This window comes from Vulpes vulpes, chromosome 9 (assembly GCF_048418805.1).
Source record: "Vulpes vulpes isolate BD-2025 chromosome 9, VulVul3, whole genome shotgun sequence".
Classification (NCBI taxonomy): Eukaryota; Metazoa; Chordata; class Mammalia; order Carnivora; family Canidae; genus Vulpes; species Vulpes vulpes.
This window is the reverse complement of record NC_132788.1, coordinates 62,578,939-62,598,015: the sequence shown is the minus strand read 5'-3', so window position 1 is coordinate 62,598,015 and position 19,077 is coordinate 62,578,939. Positions and strand designations below refer to the sequence as shown.

Below are 19,077 nucleotides of genomic sequence, written 5' to 3'. Positions count from 1 at the left end.
ACTGCGAGCTCCTCCAGGCTGGAACAGAGCCTGATGGGTCTGTTCATCCCCAGCTGTTAGCAAATCCTGAATGAATAAGCAGGAAGATGGGGGAATGGATGCACAGCCCTGGCACCTGGGGACTCAGAGTCTTCATACTTTACACTGTGGAGGCCTCCAGTGATGCCTGAGGACCCAGGAAAACTGAGCAGGCACCTGGTAGAGGTACATCCCATGGATGCCTGTGCAGTGTCTGGGGCCCACGGGCACCCTGGAAACCGTCACCGGGGGAAGAGCAAAGGGCAGCATAAACATGGACTTCAGGTGCCCTCCACGTGGCATCAAACGGCAGGGGAGGGTGGGCAGCCCCATCAGCGGTCTGCTTCTCTGTCTCACCCCACAGTCCAACAGCTCCCCTCCAGGGGGAGCCCCAGAAGTGGGAAAGACGGGCTGCTGCAGGCCACCACAGAGCAGGGCCAGGTACTAACTCCTCCAGTGAGAATCCGAACAGGCAGCGTTTCAGTTCCCGAAGCCCTGTCCCAGGGGAGCTCAGCTCCTCTCCGCAGGGCAGCACAGCCCCTGACCCTTAGCATCAGGGCCCTATTCTCTGGCCGGGAGCACAGTGGACCAGGGAGGGGAGCTGTGCGGAGCTCACAGCCGGCAGGAGGCAGAGCTGGGGACCCCCCGCCCCTCCCAGAGCTGCCCAGGCTGATGGCAGGGGGCGAACTGCAGGGCCCGGGCCCTCAGAGGCAAAGCCTCCGCTCTCCCGGCTGAGCCCCCGTGAGGACTGCTGGGCCTTCCCGCGGAGCTCGTCTTAATTTTAGCTTGGAGGCCTGCCACAGAGGCTTTAGCGAGAGGCAGGCCGAAGTTATGCGGGACAGCTGTCAGCTGGCACGCTGGGTGGGGCCTGTTGAGCCGGCAGGGGCACAAGTCTGGGGACACGGGACCGTGTCCCTGCCCCGAGTCTTTTCAGCCCCGCCGGCCACACGGCACAGGTCCCCTCCTGCGGCCCCAGCCCCGCGATGATGGCCGAAGAGCACACAGACCTGGAGGCCCAGATCGTCAAGGACATCCACTTCAAGGAGATCGACCTGGTGAACCGAGACCCCAAGAACATCAACGAGGACATAGTGAAGGTAGGCTCGGCGGGCCTGCTGGGCGGCGCTGCCCGAGGGGTCGGGTCTGGGGCTCCGCGCACAACCCGCTGCCCTGCCCGGACGCCCTGTGCCTCCGTCTTCTCCAAATCCTCCCACCAAAGGCAGCAGGTTACACCCCAAAGAACGTCTGGCATAAACAGGAGCAAAGCCTCAGCCGCACACACAGGACGCGGGGGTGCCTGGGGCGCCGAGGCAAGTCCCCGAGGGGAAGTGCCTGGAGCCCCCGAGGCCCCTCCCAGGAGCTCCTGGCCTGGGCCCAGGGTGAAGGCCGCGGGTGGCCGCTTGGGTTCTCTTCGGCGCCAGGGTTATTTCTGCGGTCTCCACGGTGGGCGCGGGGTTAACCTCCCGAGGGTGGCTTCCAGTACCCGGCACTCATTTCCCCAGAGCACTGCCCCATGTCCAGTGCTCCTGGTGTGGGGGCCAGCGCCCCACCTGCCCCCGGGTCCTGCGGCCAGGCCAGGGCAGAGGCCTCTCGGAGGGCACCCGGCTCCCGAAAGGAGCGCTCAGAGGACAGTCACCCAGCCTTTGGGGAGTCTCCCCCATGGCCTCTTTCCTCATCTGGATGCCACTAGCAGCCTGGCCACCTCCAGGCCCACACCCTCACTCCAACCTCCACTCATTAGCCACAGGGTCCTTCTACAGCAGAATTCCTGGAAGCAGAGGGCCTAACCACCAGGATTAGAGTCACTGGAAGGGCTCTCAAAAGGGCAGTGCCTGGGGCCCCTGGGTCCTACGAAACGCATCCGAATCCCAGATCAGCCCACACCAATAGAAATATAATGCGACCCATGATACCATCACCCCATGTCACTTTACATTTTCTAAAAGCCACAATTTTAAAGAGGAGAAACAGACAGGTGAAACTAATTTTCATGATATTTTTTATTTAACCCAATATTTTCAAAAAAAATATCATTGAAGCAGGTAACTGATATAAAACAATTATCAGTGCACTATTATGCGGTCTGTTTTTTTTTCATCTTTGAAATCTAACATGTAGCTTACGCTTAGGCTGCATATCAGTTCAGACTCCAAATGTATTAGAAATCGTGTCCTGGGGCAGCCCGGGTGGCTCAGCGGTTTAGCACCACCTTCAGCCCAGGGCGTGATCCTGGAGACTCAGGATCGAGTCCTGCGTTGGGCTCCCTGCAAGGAACCTGCTTCTCCCTCTGCCTGTGTCTCTGCCTCTCTCTCTCTGTGTCTCTCATGAATAAATACATAAATAAAATCTTTTTTTAAAAAGCCATACCTATAAAAAAAAAAAAGAAATCATGTCCTGTATTAAAATCTCATAAAATGCACAGTTGAAATCAATTCCTGTGCCCAAATAGTTCCAAATACTTTTAAAAGTTTTCCAATTTCGGAATTAAGTATCACTTTTTACATTTGAATTAAAATTAAACAAGATATACAGTTCTTCTGTTGCACTGGTCATAGGTGAAGTGCTCAAAGCTCATGGCCACTGGATTAGACAGCGTGGCTCTGGGCTTGCTCCGAGGCACAGCCCCTGTGCTCTCACCCTTTGGTGGGATATCTCCCATGCTGGATAAACTCTAACTTCTCTCCTTGGCTTTCAAGCCCCAACAGAATCTGGCTCCAACCCTCTTCTTTCACCTTCCAGCTCCAACACCAGGAGCAGGCCACACCAACCAGAACATACTCCTCTGTCGATACCAGCAGCACCCTCCTCCCTGTGGTGAATGCTCTGCTCAGCTTTCAAGACCCACCCCATGTTACCTCCTCTAGGAAGCCTTCCTTAGCTCCTCCAGGCATAGTAGCTCCCTCATCTGTGCCCCAATTTCCCTCAGAGCATTTATCCATATTAAATTGCTCGTATTAAAGCTCATATTAAATTGCGATTAGTGTATTTATCTGTATCATGAGTGGTGGAAATAGGGTACTTATAGCCCAGTGTGCCACAAGGGGGAAATTGCTAGATAAATGTAAAATAGTATTTATCATGGTTTGTGTAGTGTGGTCTGGAAGTAAGAGTCCCAAACTTAGCTTTAAAAGACTCGGTTTCAAGTTTACTCTCTTCTACCTAAAAGCAATAGCCCTGGACAAGTTACCTAGGTCTTCAGGACCTGAGTTTCCCTCTGTAAAATGAGTGTAATATCATTTACCTCCACCAGGTAAAGGACTCTCAGAGCAGTGCTGTGCAAATAAAAGTATAATGTGAGGAATAAATGAAATAAGGGGTTTGAAAGTGCCTAACACAGTCCCTGGCATGCAGCAAGGGTGTGACATGTGTGAGCTGAGCTGGAGCTTGGAGGAACTTGCAGGGCAGGACAACTAAGCCATGGGCCAGCTTTTACATCCAGGTTCCCCTCTGGCGATCCCTAGCTGGCTACTGGATGGAGAAGAGGACCCCAAGGAAGAATGTGGCTTCTGAAAGAGACCCACAACAGGTGACAAGTGTAGGGCGCCTGGGTGGCTCAGTCAGTTAAGCATCTGCCTTTGGCTCAGGTCATGATCCCAGGGTCCTGGGATCGAGTCCCGCATCAGGCTCCCTGCTCAGTGGGGAGTCTGACTCTCCCTCTGTCTCTGCCTCCCTCTCTCTGTCTCTAATGAATAACTGAATAAAATCTTAGAAAAACAAAACAAAAACAGCTGACAAATGTAGAGAGGCTCTCAGGCCCTACAGCTCCAGGCTCCAGGTCCAGGTTATAATCCGAGGGAGGGATGAGGGCAGCCACACAGATGCAGCTGCTTATGCAACTTCCCCGGGGGCTAGGGGCTGAGAGCTGTCTTTCCTGAACCCCAGAAAACATCTCTCAAAGGCTAAGCAAAAGACCCTGCAAATAATCTTGTCGAGAGGAGATTATTATTTGATATATTTATTGGACGTTCTCCGGTTTGGGGAGTTATTGGACTTTCTTTCATTTTCAATAACTAAAGAATGAAAAACTTTTGAAATTCAGAATGAGGATCATAAAATGGAGTCAGATAAATAGCACAAACAGGTTGGAGTAGACTTTAGGTTTGTGTACTGTCTGTGAAAGAATAAAAAAGGAAGAAAGCGGGGCCTGGTGGCTCAGTTGGTTAAGCAGGTGCCTTCGGCTCAGGTCCTAATCCCAGAGTCTTGGGGTAGAGCCCCATAGCAGGCTCCCTGCTCAGCTGGGAGTCTGCTTCTCCCTTTGCCCCTCACCCTGTGCATGTGCATTCTCTCTCACTTGCTTGCTGGCTCATTCAAATAAAAAAAGAAAGAAAGAAAGAAAGAAAGAAAGGAAAGAAAAGAGAAAAGAAAAGAAAAAAAGAAAAGAAAAGAAGAAAAGAAAAGAAAAGAAAAGAAAAGAAAAGAAAAGAAAAGAAAAGAAAAGAAAAGAAAAGAAAGAAAAGAAAAGAGACAGGAGAGCTGGCCAGGAGGGGGCCTGGACAGTCTGCCCAAATGGGAGTCTGGGGCACCTCGGCTTCTTAAACCAAGTGGGGCAAAGATAAGATGGAGGGAGGCAGGAGGAAAAGGAACTGAGGGGGTGAGACTTAGGGAGAGAAAGATAAGCAAAGCAGAAACTCAGGAGGGACCCGTCAGGGTGGTTGCACCAGTGCTAACAGGTGAAAAGGCTAGGGTGCAAGACACAGTAAGATGCTGGAATAAGATTGAGCTAGAGACCCAAGTTCTGGTCCCAGCCCTGACACAGGCTCCCTGTGTAACTCCAGGGAAATCACTCTCCCTCTCTGGCCTAAGTCCTTGGGTAAGCAGAGGTTGGGTGGAGAAGAGGGAGACCTGCCTCCTCCGTCAGCAGGTGCTGAGGTTTCACGCAGAAAGCCAAGGATGGGAAGCAGGAGATAGACCCACAGTGTCTGTAGATTTGACGCCAGCAGACCAGAGGCACTGCCTTTTGACTTTACAGACTCAAAACTTCCCCAAACTTCCTCAAGGAAGGCCTGGTACTACCCTTGAACCCGGGATGGAAGATGAGTGCCAAAGGCAGGGGGAGAGCCCTACACAGACCAGCAGACTTGAACTGTGGCTCCCAAGGTTCGGGGCTGGGTCTCAGGCACCAGGGAGGCTTATGCGGATTAGAGCTGAGGATCTGGGGTGAGCCACCCTCTTCCCTCCACCCCTGATGGTCACCGCCCATTCAGAGAACACTGATTCCAGGAATCATTACTGAGTGCCTACTGTGTGCCAAGTCCTCTGCTGTCTCAGAGGAGACGGTGACAAACACGACCGACCGACCATGTGTGAGCCCTCATGCCAGGCTCTGGGGGATGTGAGGCTATTGGAACAGTTGTGGGGCTCTCCACCATTCCCTTCAGACCCACATTGTAAACCTGCAGCCCTCCTGCCCATGAATTCCTGCTGGGCTGCACCCCCACCTCGAAGGCCTCTGAGTTCTTTCTGAGAGGGCTCAGGGCTGTCTCCCTAACCCACACCAAGGCACCCAGACCCTAAAGCAGAAATGCTCAAGCCCAAAGTACCCCATGGGTTCCTCACCCTCAGGCTTCAGCCGCTTTCCCCTCAGCTACACAGCGTCAAACAGGGCAGGGGGTCGGACATGACCCCAGCCCATCATACGGTTCACATGCCACCTCCAACCTTCATGTGCCACGAAACACCCTCCCCCCTCAGAAACACACTCAAACCACACCCTTTGCCTATCAGCTCAGGCTAAGAAACACCTGAAAGGACCCAGCAGCCACCAGTCCCGCAAACTCTGCTCCAAATTTGGGCCCATCTGGACACCCTGTTGCAGAAAGATAAAACTGACCTGGTACTTCCTCTTGAGAAGAATCCAACCTAACAGAGAGGATGAGACTAAAGTAATGCGAATATCTGGAGGAAGGTGCTGAGCGCCATAAATTAGTGCCTGATGAAGGGTCATGGGGTTTAACAGAGGAAGACCTTACTCTCATCTGAGAAAATCAGGAGCCAGCTCCATGGGGAGACAGTAACCCAGGTGCATAAAAAAATGGGGGGGGAATTAAAATGTGAATAAGGCTTTTGAAGAAGAGGGAGTAAGATAAGCAAAAGCCGTGATATGGAGGATGTTGGGTGTCACTGGCAAAAGTGAGAGATGGGTATTGCTGCTCCCCGACCTATGTCCATGGCAAATGTTACTAACGGATTACAGCACTTTTCCAGGAAGCCATGGGTCATATTGGTGAGGCAGAGATGGGGACACATGGAGCCTCTTTGCTACTCTGTCTGCAGAAGAATGACAGGACCAAGCGCATCTGAAAGAGAACTTGTAAGAGAAAGCAGAGGGGCAGGTTGAGACCGGTCATAGAAGGTCATCCAAGCTGCCACCCATCCCATGTTGGCAGTTTCTTCCTTTCAGAAATGTCCTGTCCTCTGTCAGGTACCTCTAGGAAGGGCAGCATTGGTAACTCACACGGAGGGATTTATAATTCAGTGTTATGGGGGCTCCTAAGTATTAACTAATCTAGCTTTTCAAAATGTGGTCCACTTTCTTGAGTCGCTGGTTAAAATGCAGATTCCTGGATCCTGGCACCAGAAATTCCTATTTGGTGGGACCGGTGAACGTTTTGCACTTTCACGTACAAACAAGTCCCCTCGTCCTGCAGATGATAAACTTGGAATCCGGAGTTCTCACCAGTTTTCCCTAAAGACACACTGTGTTAGTTACCTACTGCTGTGTAACAGATCACCCCACACTCAGTGGTTTAGAGCAACCACCATGTGATGGTCTCCCACAGTTGTGGGGGTCAACAAGAGGCAGCTGGGCAGCTCCACTGCTCTCACCGGTGGCCTCTCAAGAGGTGGCAGTCACCTGGGGCCTCAGCAGGGATGGATGGAAGGTGGGACTCAGTCAGGATGCTGGGACAGCTGGGCCTCTCCCTCATGTGGCCTCTCCGCCAGACCCCAGAGCAGAGGATAGTAATGTACTTCGAATGCCACCAGTCTCTACATCAGGGTATAAAAGTGAACTTCTAATATGGCAGCTCAGGGCTCCCCAAGGCAGAAACTTCCAGGCCTCTGTAAGGCTTAGTTCTGAACCTGGCACGGCACCCCTTCTACTGCACTCTGGTGATTGAAGTGAGTCATAGGGCAAGCCCAGACTTAGTATAGGATAAGAAGAGGCAAGGGCTTAAATGTTCAGGGCCATGACTTAATTGGGGGTCATCTCTGGATGACTACCCAAAAAGCTGGCAAATTACCAAGTATAAGATACATGGCCAGAAACCAACATCTTATAAGGGCCAGATTGTGAGCATTGCTTTGGTTCTCCCATGTTATGTAGAATTCTATTATTGTTACTACCAATTATAACACAAAAAGCAAAGCTTTGCCATTTTTCAGCTGTTTTACAGCTATCACCTCATTTTAGCTTCCTACTGTATCAGCCAGTGCTTCTCAAATTATCTGGGTGAAGGGCCACTTTTATTATTATAACTTCAATTTGCTGAACACTGATACTTTTATAAAATTCAATAGAAATTAATTACTAGGGAAATGGAATGAAAAATAGGCATCTACAATGTAAGCACCAATTTTTCTTACTATGAGTTATCAGACATAAAATCACTGGCTCAGATTTCGGTGACTATTTCTAAATGCTTACTCTCAACTTCTATACATACCCTGTTGGGAAGAGGGGACTGGCTATGGGCCACCCTTTAAGTTAGCAAGGTACTAGGCAAGAAAACGAAGCAAATCCCAGCAAAACTAAGCCCCCCACCCCCCGGGTGTTCTGACTCCAAATCAAACTCTGAGTCACTAGGGATCTTGGCCCAATCCTCTTGGTGTAGAGTTAATAAACAAAAACAAACAAACCAGAGGCCCAGAGAGGGAAAGCACCATGCCCCAAGCCTCTAGTAACTCAGTGGTCAAGTGGAGGCTGGCACCAGATGCCCATGCCTCTGCCTAGAGCAGTTTCCCCACCCACAGATACTCTATCTGAATTGTCCAGGGCCCAGGATGCCCAAGGACTGAGTCATACAGGAATCTGGGGAGGTATTTTTGACAGGGGGTGGCTGCTGGCCTTCTCCGAACCCTCCGGCAACGCCTGGTCCTGCTATCCAGCACCCTTCCCCACCCTCTTGGAGCCTGCGGGGGCTGCGGGGGCTGATTCTGTTTAATCAACCGGCTCTCTTGCTATTCCAAAAATAAATATGCCAGAGAAGGGGACATCAACTGAATGAGCAGCCACATTCACCCTTCCCACCCCCTACCCTCCCACCAATTGCACACCAAGCCCTGAGGCTCTGCCATGGATCCAGCTCCCGTCCCACCACCCTCCCAGAAAAAGTCATCTTCCCTCCAGACAAATTAAGAAATGAAATCACTGTGCGCTTTTGATATACTGCCGTGGCGGCCTAAGACCTGCCTGAGCCGGGTCTTAAAAATATCTCCCCAAAGTAGGCACTGTGACCAAAGCTGTCCCGGTGCTCAGTCCGAGTTGGGGGAACAGCTGGGCCTGCCAGCACAGCCCATCCCTCTGAGAGCACATCTTCCGATTCCCAGAAAACGAAGCCGTCGCCCGATGCACGGTGCCCAAAGGCAATTAAGGGGAATAATTCAAATGTCAGCGCCGATGTCTTTTGCGAAGAAATAATCATTAAAAGACACGGCAGAGAGGTCCTTGGGAGTGGGATTATTATTGTAAACAGAAAACGAGGGAAAAGAGGACTCATCAGCGCAGGCTGAGGTGTGCGTGAACGCACACACAATTATGCCGAGGGAAGCTGTAGAATTAATGTACCCAGGATCTGGCGTGTCAACAGATTTTCTGAGATGTATTTTCATAGGCACTTGAGAATAACTGAACCAAGAATTCCTGTCACTGAGCTCCTACCATGTGCCAGGCACTGTGCTGAGCACTGGCACGGAGTGGGTGCTGAATAAATCTGTGTTTGAATGGATGGAGGGAAGGATGCATGGATGTCTATGGATGGGTGGATAGATCTTTGGATTGATGGATGGAGGGACGGATGATGAGAGATTGGATGGGTGGGTGAATAGAGGGTGCAGGGTGAATGGATGATTATTTCTATTTCTCAGAACAAGGTTTTAAGAAATAGCAAATCCATTTTACAGATGAAGTGAAGCTCAAAGAAGTAAGTCATCTGCCAAAGTCACTCATCAGAGCAGCGCCTGCACTGGTGCGCAAAGCCACCTTTGGGGCTCTAACGTCCTCTTGGGGACAACATTCCGTAACAACCAACAACAACAGTTACTGGTTGTTATTAATCAGCTGTTCTGGGCCGGGCAGTGTTCTGAGCATTCAGAATTTATTTATTTAACTTATTTAATCCTCCAACAAACTTTATGAGATGACTCCAGGAAGCTGAGGCACAGAAAAGCTCAGTCCACCTGCTGACGGTTACAGAGCCAATAAGCAGGGGGGCTGGACCCCAGCCTCAGCAGTGGGACTTCACACAGGGCTCTTTCCCACTCCGCCGCCTCTCAGAGGCCAGACACAAATAATCAAATGCGTTGAAGTCAGAGTACGTGGGACTAAACGAACAAAGCGGGCTGGGCTGCGGAGGAGCAGGGCCGGTGGCTGGAAACAAAGGGCTGGGAGCCCTGCCTGGGGGCAGGTGTCTCGGTGGACAAGGACTGGACCTTAGATGCTGCAAAGCCAGCATCCGCCTCCAGGTCTGACCCTGGCTGGGCTGGTGTGGACAGCTTAGATTAGAATCAGTCTGGGCCCTGCCTCCCACCTCTGGGCCGCCTGCCCTGAGAGGCGGGGAGACACCATCCTGAGAACAGCCACAAGAAGGGCAGGGAGGCCACAGGCGCTAAGTGGGAGAGTGCAGGAGGGAGGAAGCGCCTGCTGGGACCAGGGCTGGGGGGCACGCCTCTGCCCTAATAGCTCCTTCTGCTGGCAGAGTTCCTGGGGCTACACCATGCTCCAGAAGCCAGCCTGGGTGCTAAGAGGCATCAGGCTGGGGTGCGGCCGTGGTGGAGGAGGGGCAGGCTGCAGAGGTCGGAACTCCTCCATCGACAGGACCCAGGCCTTAGGGATCTAACTGAATCTCAGGAACCACTACGGTGCACCCAGGTTAGGGTCGGGATGGTTCCCCAGGCCTATCCTCCCCAGCTTCTTCAATTTGAAAGCTCCCCCAAGAAACGGCAACTCTGAATTTTTGCCCCATCTAAACCAAATAGAGAAGATACCAGCCCTTTCCATCCACTGTCCACAGCCATGAGATGTTCCTCAGCCAACCTGGGCCTTCTTTTCCAAATGTCCAGCACACCAGTTTTCCATTTCTGCTTCCAAACCTCACTGTCCACCGAATTCCCAGCCCATCACCGCCTCCTGGAAGCCCTCTAGGAATAAGTACCATCTTTCTGATTTGAGGACCATATTTATATTCTTCCCTCCAGCCCTGGCCTTCCATCCAGGGGAACTTTAAGAGGTTAAATGACCTCTGCTGAACCCCAGCGGAGAAAGCTGGAGGCTGAGATTTACAGGAGTCCTGGAAGGCGCTCCTGACTCCCTGAGTCAGCTTTTCACATCACCTGAAATCCCAGGTTGTCAACTTTGCTTCCCATAAACATATCACCCCCTCGGGGAGACCTCATCCCCTGCTGCCTCCAGGAGGATCCAGGGATCTGGGGCATGGGGCAGGAGCTCAGTCTAGTCATGGGACAAAAACAGGATGCCCCATTGTACCTACAACATGATTAGGTCCACTCTCTCCCCCTCAAAAAAGTTACCCTGGAAAGAAAAGCACCAAAGCAATGACACTGTTAGTATTAGAGAAATATAAATTGAAGATACTTTTGTTTTGTTTTTACTATTTCCTGAATTTTCTGCGACGTGGCTGTCATTTTATAATGAAAAGTAATCTGAAAAGTAATTCTGTGGCCAATTGAGAGGATCTCCTTCCCCCAACAAAAGCAGGGAAGGGGCTGCCCCTGAAAGAGTGGTGTTTAAGATCTGGCCCCACCAGGCCCCACAGGTGACCCCTGCCACCACAGTCTGATGATTTTGAGCCTTCATTCAATCAGCTTTTATTAAAATGGCCCAGGAGGCCGGCAGGATGGCGTCCAGGCCGTGCGCGCCGAGGAGGAAGAGGAAGACGGAGTGGAAGAGGAGGACGAAGAGGAGGAAGACAGCGACGAAGACGAGGATGAAGACGACGAGAGCGTCGACGAGGAAGTGAATGTTGAATTTGAAGCTTATTCCATCTCCGACAAGGATCATGACGGAATTAAGAAGTTATTGCAACAGCTTTTCCTAAAGGCTCCTGTGAGCACTGCAGAACTAACTGATCTCTTAATTCAACAAAACCATATTGGGAGTGTGACAAAGCAGACGGATGTTTCAGAAGACAGCGATGACGATGTGGATGAAGATGAGATTTTTGGGTTCGTAAGTCTTTTAAATTTAACTGAAAGAAAGGGAACCCAGTGTGCTGAACAAATTAAAGAGCTGATCCTGAGCCCCTGTGGGAAGAACTGTGGAAAGAGTTTGGTGGAACAGCTGGATACACTTTTAAACGACAACTCCAAGCCTGTGGGCTTTCTCCTCAGCGAGAGGTTCATGAACGTCCCTCCTCAGATTGCGCTGCCCATGCGCCAGCAGCTCCAGAAAGAACTAGCAGAGGCACACAAAACTAACAAGCCGCGTGGGAAGTGTCACTTCTACCTTCTGATTAGCAAGACGTTTGTGGAAGCTGGAAAAAATTCCAAAAAGAAAGGGAGCAACCAAGAAGAGAAAGAGGAGTTAATGTTTGCAAATGCAGAGGAAGGATTTTTCTATGAGAAGGCCATCCTGAAGTTCAGCTACTCGGTGCAGGAAGAGAGCGACACTCGTCTGGGAGGCAGGTGGTCCTTTGATGACGTCCCCATGAAGCCCTTGCGAACCGTGATGTTGATTCCAGGTGACCGGATGAACGAAATCATGGACAGACTGAAAGAGCACCTCTCCGTGTGACCCATTTCCCATGGACAGTAGTTGGTGATTTTGTGTTTGTAAAATTACCAGAAAACAGCTCTCAGATTTACTGAAAAACTCACGACTTTATTCAGAGTAAGGTCCTCTACAAAAGAGTAGGGTTCTGTCCCCTGTGTCTGTGACACATTTACAAAATAGTTTTTTAAAAAAAAATTTTGGTCAAATTATGAATGATTAAAAGCTTTTCCAATAAGAAGGAAAACATGGGGGTCATAATTTAAAGAACTCAATAAAAACTTCTATTTTTTTATTTAAAAAAATAAAATAAAATAAAATAAAATAAAATAAAATAAAATAAAATAAAATAAAATGGCCCAGGAGCATGGAAGATGGTCATGTTCCCATTTCACAGACATGACAACTAAGGCTTAGTGGTGCTAAAGGACATTGCAGACAAGAAAGCAGCTATGATGCTGTTTAATGCATAGTGGGGGCTCAAGAAAGGTCAGTTAAATGACTTGGCTGAGAGTAACCTTTTTTTTTTTCAAGTTTACTGATTAGTTTTTCCCACTTCCCAAATGAGGCCTCAGCCACCATTGCAGTGGAACGTGTGAACCGGATTCTGTGAGCGCCCACGCTCCCTCCAGCTGCAAGGTGGGCGGGTGGGGGAACAGAGAAAGGAAAGTCTGAGGTCGCCGCAGGACTGGGGTGGGGTGCTTGGGGCCTGCTCGGCCTTCTTCGGTACCAGACACCTTTACTAGCCAGGACAGCACGGCCCTCACTTTGCCTCATGCCAGATCCCGCAACAGCTCCCAGCCCTGCGCGCCTCTCTAACCCGCCACCAGCACCCCAAACCAGCCTGGCGCCACGTCCCACCTGGACTATTGCCGCAGCTCCCTACTGGACGCCACCTGCGTCCTCTCTCCCGGCCTCCACCAGCCCAACCAGCTGCTCAAAATTCAGAGGAGAGAGCAGAGAACAGAATGGTGGTTGCCAGAGGCGGGGGTGGGTGGTGAGTGAAGGGGGTCAGAAGGAACCAACCTCCAGTTATAAAATAAATAAGTCACAGGGATGTAGGTTCCAGCACAGTGACTATACTTCACAATAATACTGTGTGACACATGTGAAAGGTGCTAAGAGAGCAGATCTCAAAAGTTTTCATCACATACACAATTTTGTCACCTGTGTGTAGTGACGGACGGTAACTACACTTAGTGGGTGATCACCTCCCAAATATACAGACACTGAATCATTATATTGAAAATGATATGATGTTATATTATCAATCATACTTCAATAAAAAAAAAATCAGGGCACCTGGGTGGCTTAGTGGTTGAGCATCTGCCTTCGGCCCAGGGTGTGATCCTGGGGTCCTGGGATCAAGTCCCGCATCAGGCTCCCTGCAAGGAGCCTGCTTCTCCCTCTGCCTGTGTCTCTGCCTCTCTCTGTGTGTCTCTCATGAATAAATAAATAAATAAATAAATAAATAACCTCTAAAAAAAAAATCAGCTCAGATCTGGTCAATCCAGTGTGCAAAAGCCTTCAGAGACTGCTCCTCCCAGTGACTGTCTGGCCAGGCCTCTCTGGCCTCACTCTGGCCACTCTGGGCTTGCACTTGGCCTTCCAGAAGCATCTGCATCGGCGGAGGGCACACGCTGTCCATCCCATTAGGTCCTAGGAGTGCCCAGTATGCTTCTTCAGCCACGGGCCTCCCTCCACCTGGCTATCTTCAGGATCAGCCTAGCTAGAGGCCTCTTTCTTACCCCCCCCAGGATGACTAGGACCGGATCGTAAAATAACAGAATTTAAGAACCATGCCTCTAGGCCTGCCTCTTACTGTGGCTTTAAGCAAGTCACTCAACATCCGGAGGCCTGTTTCTCCACCCACAGGACAAGGGGATGGACCAGCTCGTGTGCCTCACTGCTCTAGGGCAGCCCTGGCGTCACCCTGGAGCTTGTCAGGGATGCAGTCTTGGGCCTCACCCAGGCTGGGCTGGGTCAGAATCCCTGGCGGTGGGGCCCAGCCATGGGGTGAGACAAGCCCCCCCCCCCATCCCTGCCCAGAGGGTGATGCTGGCCCACAGAAGCGCAGAAGTGGGTGGATGTTGTGACCTAAGGCCTTGTCCTTCCCGCCCCCGCAGGTGGATTTCGAAGACGTGATCGCAGAGCCTGTGGGCACGTACAGTTTCGACGGCGTGTGGAAAGTGAGCTACACCACCTTCACCGTCTCCAAGTACTGGTGCTACCGCCTGCTGTCCACGCTGCTGGGGGTCCCGCTGGCCCTGCTCTGGGGCTTCCTGTTCGCCTGCATCTCTTTCTGCCACATCTGGGCGGTGGTGCCATGCATTAAGAGCTACCTGATTGAGATCCAGTGCATCAGCCACATCTACTCCCTCTGCATCCGTACCTTCTGCAACCCACTCTTTGCCGCCCTGGGCCAGATCTGCAGCAACATCAAGGTGATGCTGCGGAAGGAAGTGTAAAGCCAGGTGGGGGCGAGGGGGGTGGCCGGGCAGGGGGAGTCAGGCCAGGCTGGCCCCCCCACGGCACTGCTCCATGGGCCTGCTGGTGAGCGCTTGCTCTTTAGGGACTGCTATTTCCCCCCCAAGACACACAGTTTAGGGAAGCAAGCAAGAAAAGAGCCCTGCCACAGAAGCACAGTGGCCCTTCACTCTGCCCCCTACCCCACCTCGATGCCTCCGTGACCCGGCATGAGGAACGATAATTTGCTAAGAGGCAGCTACTGCAAGTCTTTGCATTCACTTGTACTGTAACAGCATAAACCAGCACTCGGTTCCCACCTGGGGTCAACCCGTCCGTGCATGCCGCCCGGGAAAGCTACCAGTGACTCTTGGCATTAGAAGGGTGGCTCCAATAAACGGTTTCGGCTGCATTTCGGGAATGCTGTGTTTTCTGTGTGTCCATAAGGTAGGTGCATGCCCTGATGAGCTTCAAAAATACAGTTTGCTGCCCTAAGAAACAAGTGGAGCAAGCTGGTTGGCCCTCCTCTGGGCCAAATTCAAGAATCAGAACAGAGTTCGGTTTCTCCTGGGCTTCTTCTTCTTTGCTGGGTATCTGCTCCCCCACATTACTTAGGGGATTATTTCCCTGGGCTGGCCAGCAGTCACCAATGGGAGAAAGTGGCCCGTGGGCCAGAAGGGGCAAGAGTCCCTCCCTGAGCACCAGTGAGGCCAGGGCCTGGGTTCAAAACTCTCTGAACCTCCCCTTTGGCTCCACAGATACCAAGGCCCTGACACTGCTGCTTGGTATGTGTACACCTTCAGCCTTCAGAGATGTGATGAGGGCATATGGCCCAATCTGTGCATGTGCAGACTCACTGTGGACATAAAAAAACAATAGCAAGGGCATGTCCCACCTCTTCTTCACCTAACCCCACTGGGGAGACAAGAACCAGCAATATTACATTCTTTACAGATACTTTCCCAAGAGTGTTATCCAGAACTTAGTCCTCAGAAAAAAAGAGGGGTGGCTTTTGTGATTAAATTTGTTTGGAAAATGCTCTATATTTCTCTCAGAGATTTTCAATAGACAGCAGTACATTAAAGATTCTGACAAGTTCTGCAGGAAAGAAAACGGTTCAGGCCAACGTCTTCCAATCCCACTTGACCTTTTTCTTCCCCCATGCAACACTCACTTACGTCTCATAAAATTATGGTTCCGCAGCAGGTTTTCAGAGGCATCGCCTCATTGGTGCCTGGCCATGAACCCAAGGAGTACTGGGGGGCAGTGTGGTGGAGCAGATTGGGAGATAGGGCACAGGCAGCCTCAGTTCTGGTCCTGTCTCTCCTCCTAGTTGCCTTCTCTGGCCTCAATTTTACCATCCATAAAACGATCCCTAATGTCCATCTCAGCCTTAAAATTTACTCATTTTTGTTTTTTCTAGTATCTTATTATGCAGTTTTCAAACACAGAAGGAATTTGGAAGGGTCGGCCGTGAACACCTGAATGCACACCATCCAGGCTCGACATTGCCCATTTTACTGCTCCTGCTTTGTCACATGTCTCTCCATCCACCAACCTCAGCTTTCTTTACACACTTTTATTTTTTATGCATTGTAAAATAAGCTGCAGATACCCATATTTTTGCTACTAAACACTGCAGCTGTCATCCTTTAGCTTAGCCCAGGGAGGTCTAGCCATCACTAGAGCACAGCAGCTCCAGCCCACCTGTCTCTGTTCTGTGCTGGGCTCTGTACATTCTCAGGTGGACCCAGTGGGCCCGGCTCCTCCTGCTGGAAAGGTTTAGAGGCGGCATTATTTACATCCTCCTCGAAGGGGCTGCCCTTCAAACATCTCTTGAGGTCAATAGGTCCCAACACTTGGAATCTTGGGTTCTGCAGAGGGATTTTTCACCACTTTGGCTCTTTCTATAACCTGATTTGACTAAAACTCCAATTTTCCAAGCTTGTTCTGTTTCTTGAGGGGCAGATTACAGCAGGTACTCATTTACCCATGAAGTTCCCAGAACTGGAGAAAGGACACACATTTAAGATGCATAAGGAGTTCTGTGTCTTCCAGGAATCTCCTTGAGAAGTAACAGAAGAACAGCAGGCTGAGGGCATAATGGGAAGAGGCCAGAGCAAGGAGGTGGAGTTTCTCTCTCTCTCTCTCTCTCTCTCTCTCTCTTTCTCTCTCTCTGTCTCACATGCTACATTCAGCTTATCAGGGATTCTTGCTCAAAAGGCAGGTTGAAGGTCCCAGCTCCAAAGTGTGAGTCAGTGGAGCCCCAGGAATGAACATGAACCCATTTGTGGTTCTGCAGGTGGCCCCCTTATCTCACTGGAAGAAATACGTGGTAGGGTCCCTTCCAGGTGATGATCTAAAATCCTATTCTCTCCAGAGTTAGACAGTGGCACACAGTGGGTGTGGTATATCACACAAGAGATCTGTGCCTGGGACTTACACCATCTTCCGACAAAACTCTGACAAATCATGACCGCAGACAATGGGACCGGGTCCCCCTACCCCCACCCCAGCCACACTGCTGGGGTCCTTCTGTCATAGGCAGAGAACTCTGCAGCCCTGCAGGGGAATCCAAGCCCACCAGCCACCAGGCATGATCACCATTTTAGGGAGGGAGAAAGAGGGCAAAGCAATGTATGGGGGGAAAAAATGTTTATACAGTGCACCTTTTATAAAGCAGTTAATAAAGCAGACGTCTTGCTCTCGGCCACATCAGGCACTGGCTGGCACAGTCCATGAGGGTACCAGAGAAAGTCACTGCAGTAGGACAAAACTGAGGAATTCACATTTTGCATCTAGTGGTGTTTCACTGCACTCAAATAGAAAAGGTTAAGCACTTTCAAAACCAGGATATTTGTAAAGGGTGACCTCGTGCAGCTGTAGCCCACAGATCCATCCAAAAAGGAGCACAGATTGTATGACAGATTATGTCTTTCAGGGACTAAGGAAATGAGGCTCAGAGCCTTCAAGTGTTCACATTTCACTTATGACCATCAGAATAATGAAACATTGCAGAAGAAAACCTACAGGCTCCAATTTATTGGCAGCTCCAGCCATGTGTTTGGTTTGCAGACGGGTCTGACGCGGTGGGAGAAGGTATATGCAGACCTTGGGGTGGGGTGTCTGGGGGAGGAGGGCAGAGACAACCGAGCTCAGGACTCGGTTCGAGAGAGACTGAGAGGGTGAAGATAGTCTCTAGCACAAGATTGGGAGGGGAGGGGTACAGAACCATGGATGCTGCTGAAACCGAATGCCACTGATCTGCTGTGCCCGTGGTCCCCAGTGGCTTCTGTTAGCTGCTAGGGCAGCAACTTCCCCGGGAGCAGCAGAGACTAAGGCAACTCTGGCTGGTGAGCAGGGAGGCTCAACTGCCAACAGACCCCATCGTGGATGCATCTGCACCCAGACTGCCCCCGTGGTCCTATACATGGTCATGAAGACCCCAAATCAGCATCTTGTTAGCCTCCCAAAGAGCGAGGACTACCTGGTATTCACAGTGTCCAGTTAGTACTGAAGATCTTGTATTAAATGGTACGAGTCTGAATACTGGCATTCCAGGGCATGCCTCTCTTCTCCCTGAACATCTAAACCATGCGAGCTTCTTCTACTACGTGCAAGAATGTGTGTGTTGTGTGCACACGCAGTGTGGAGGGAGAAGAGGACAGAGCATATAGAAAGTGAATCTGTGGCTTTTGAGAAGTGTTTTTGCTTGTAACACAGTGAGTCACAAAAATATGTATAGAAATTTTTTTTTTAAAGTGCACTAAAGAACCAATGAGTTGGCCACTCCCCATCGAAAAACCTCTGATCTAGAACATCTTGTATTAAACAACTAAAGGTATTTCTTGGGCACAGTCATATCCTTCCTCAGGGCTGACAGGACACTTGAGAATGTGTTTACCAGGTGAGTAAAACCTTTGAGACCTTCGGTGAAATGCCCTCCTAAATACAACACAACAGTCTGCAGCCCAAGACATCACTTGTGCCTGTACTAGAGCAGGATGGGAGTATTACCACTGCTGGTACCTTTGGCCAAACTGGAAACACCATCTCTTGCAGAAAAACTGAGTAACTGTTCCTCCTACATGATAAGTCACAGAAATAGAAGCAGCTCAGGGAGATTCTAAGGAATTCATCCTTCCAGCCGGTCATCTCCGAATTTGGTTGGTAAACATTTGTTTTTGTGAACTTCTTTTAAATGTTCAATTCAGTGGTTTTCACATATTCTAAAAACTCACATACCATCATCACTAATTCTAGAAAATTGTCATCACCTCCCCAAGAAATCCAGCATTTATTAGCGTTCCCTCTCCATTCAGCCCAACTTCCAGCCCCTGGCAACCATGGCCCTCTAACCTGCCCTATAGATTTGCCTGTTCTGGACAGTTCACAAAACGGACCCATCCAGTATGTGGCTTTCTGCATTGGCTTCTTTCACTCGGCAAACTGTTTTCAAGGTTCATCCGTGTTGTAGAGAGTGCCAGGACTTCATTCCTTTATAGCCAAATAATATGTCACCATTCAGAGAGACCATATTTATCCATTCATCTGTTGATAGACATCTGGGTTATTTCCATCGGAGGCTATTATAAATGATGGTGCTGTGAACATTTATGTACAATTTTTTTGTATTTGTATAGGCTCTC

General features: G+C 50.4%; 1 protein-coding gene and 1 pseudogene across 1 annotated transcript; both read left to right on the top strand.

Annotated features, from left to right (window-relative positions):
• Nucleotides 1-473: 473 nt before the first annotated feature.
• CAV3 (caveolin 3) lies at nucleotides 474-14,840 on the top strand. Its single transcript, XM_026016865.2, has 2 exons — nucleotides 474-1,115; nucleotides 14,089-14,840. The coding sequence occupies exons 1-2, from the start codon at nucleotides 1,002-1,004 to the stop codon at nucleotides 14,428-14,430; spliced, it is 456 nt and encodes a 151-aa protein (XP_025872650.1). The 5' UTR covers nucleotides 474-1,001; the 3' UTR covers nucleotides 14,431-14,840.
• Nucleotides 2,592-12,237, top strand: LOC112933701 (BRCA2 and CDKN1A-interacting protein pseudogene; annotated as a pseudogene).
• Nucleotides 14,841-19,077: the final 4,237 nt, after the last annotated feature.

Bases quoted from the DNA above. Each gene is read 5' to 3' on its own strand.
- CAV3 (XM_026016865.2), top strand. From the start codon at position 1,002: ATGATGGCCGAAGAGCACACAGACCTGGAGGCCCAGATCGTCAAGGAC. The intron at 1,116-14,088 runs GTAGGCTCGGCG...CCGCCCCCGCAG, and splicing joins TCAACGAGGACATAGTGAAG to GTGGATTTCGAAGACGTGAT.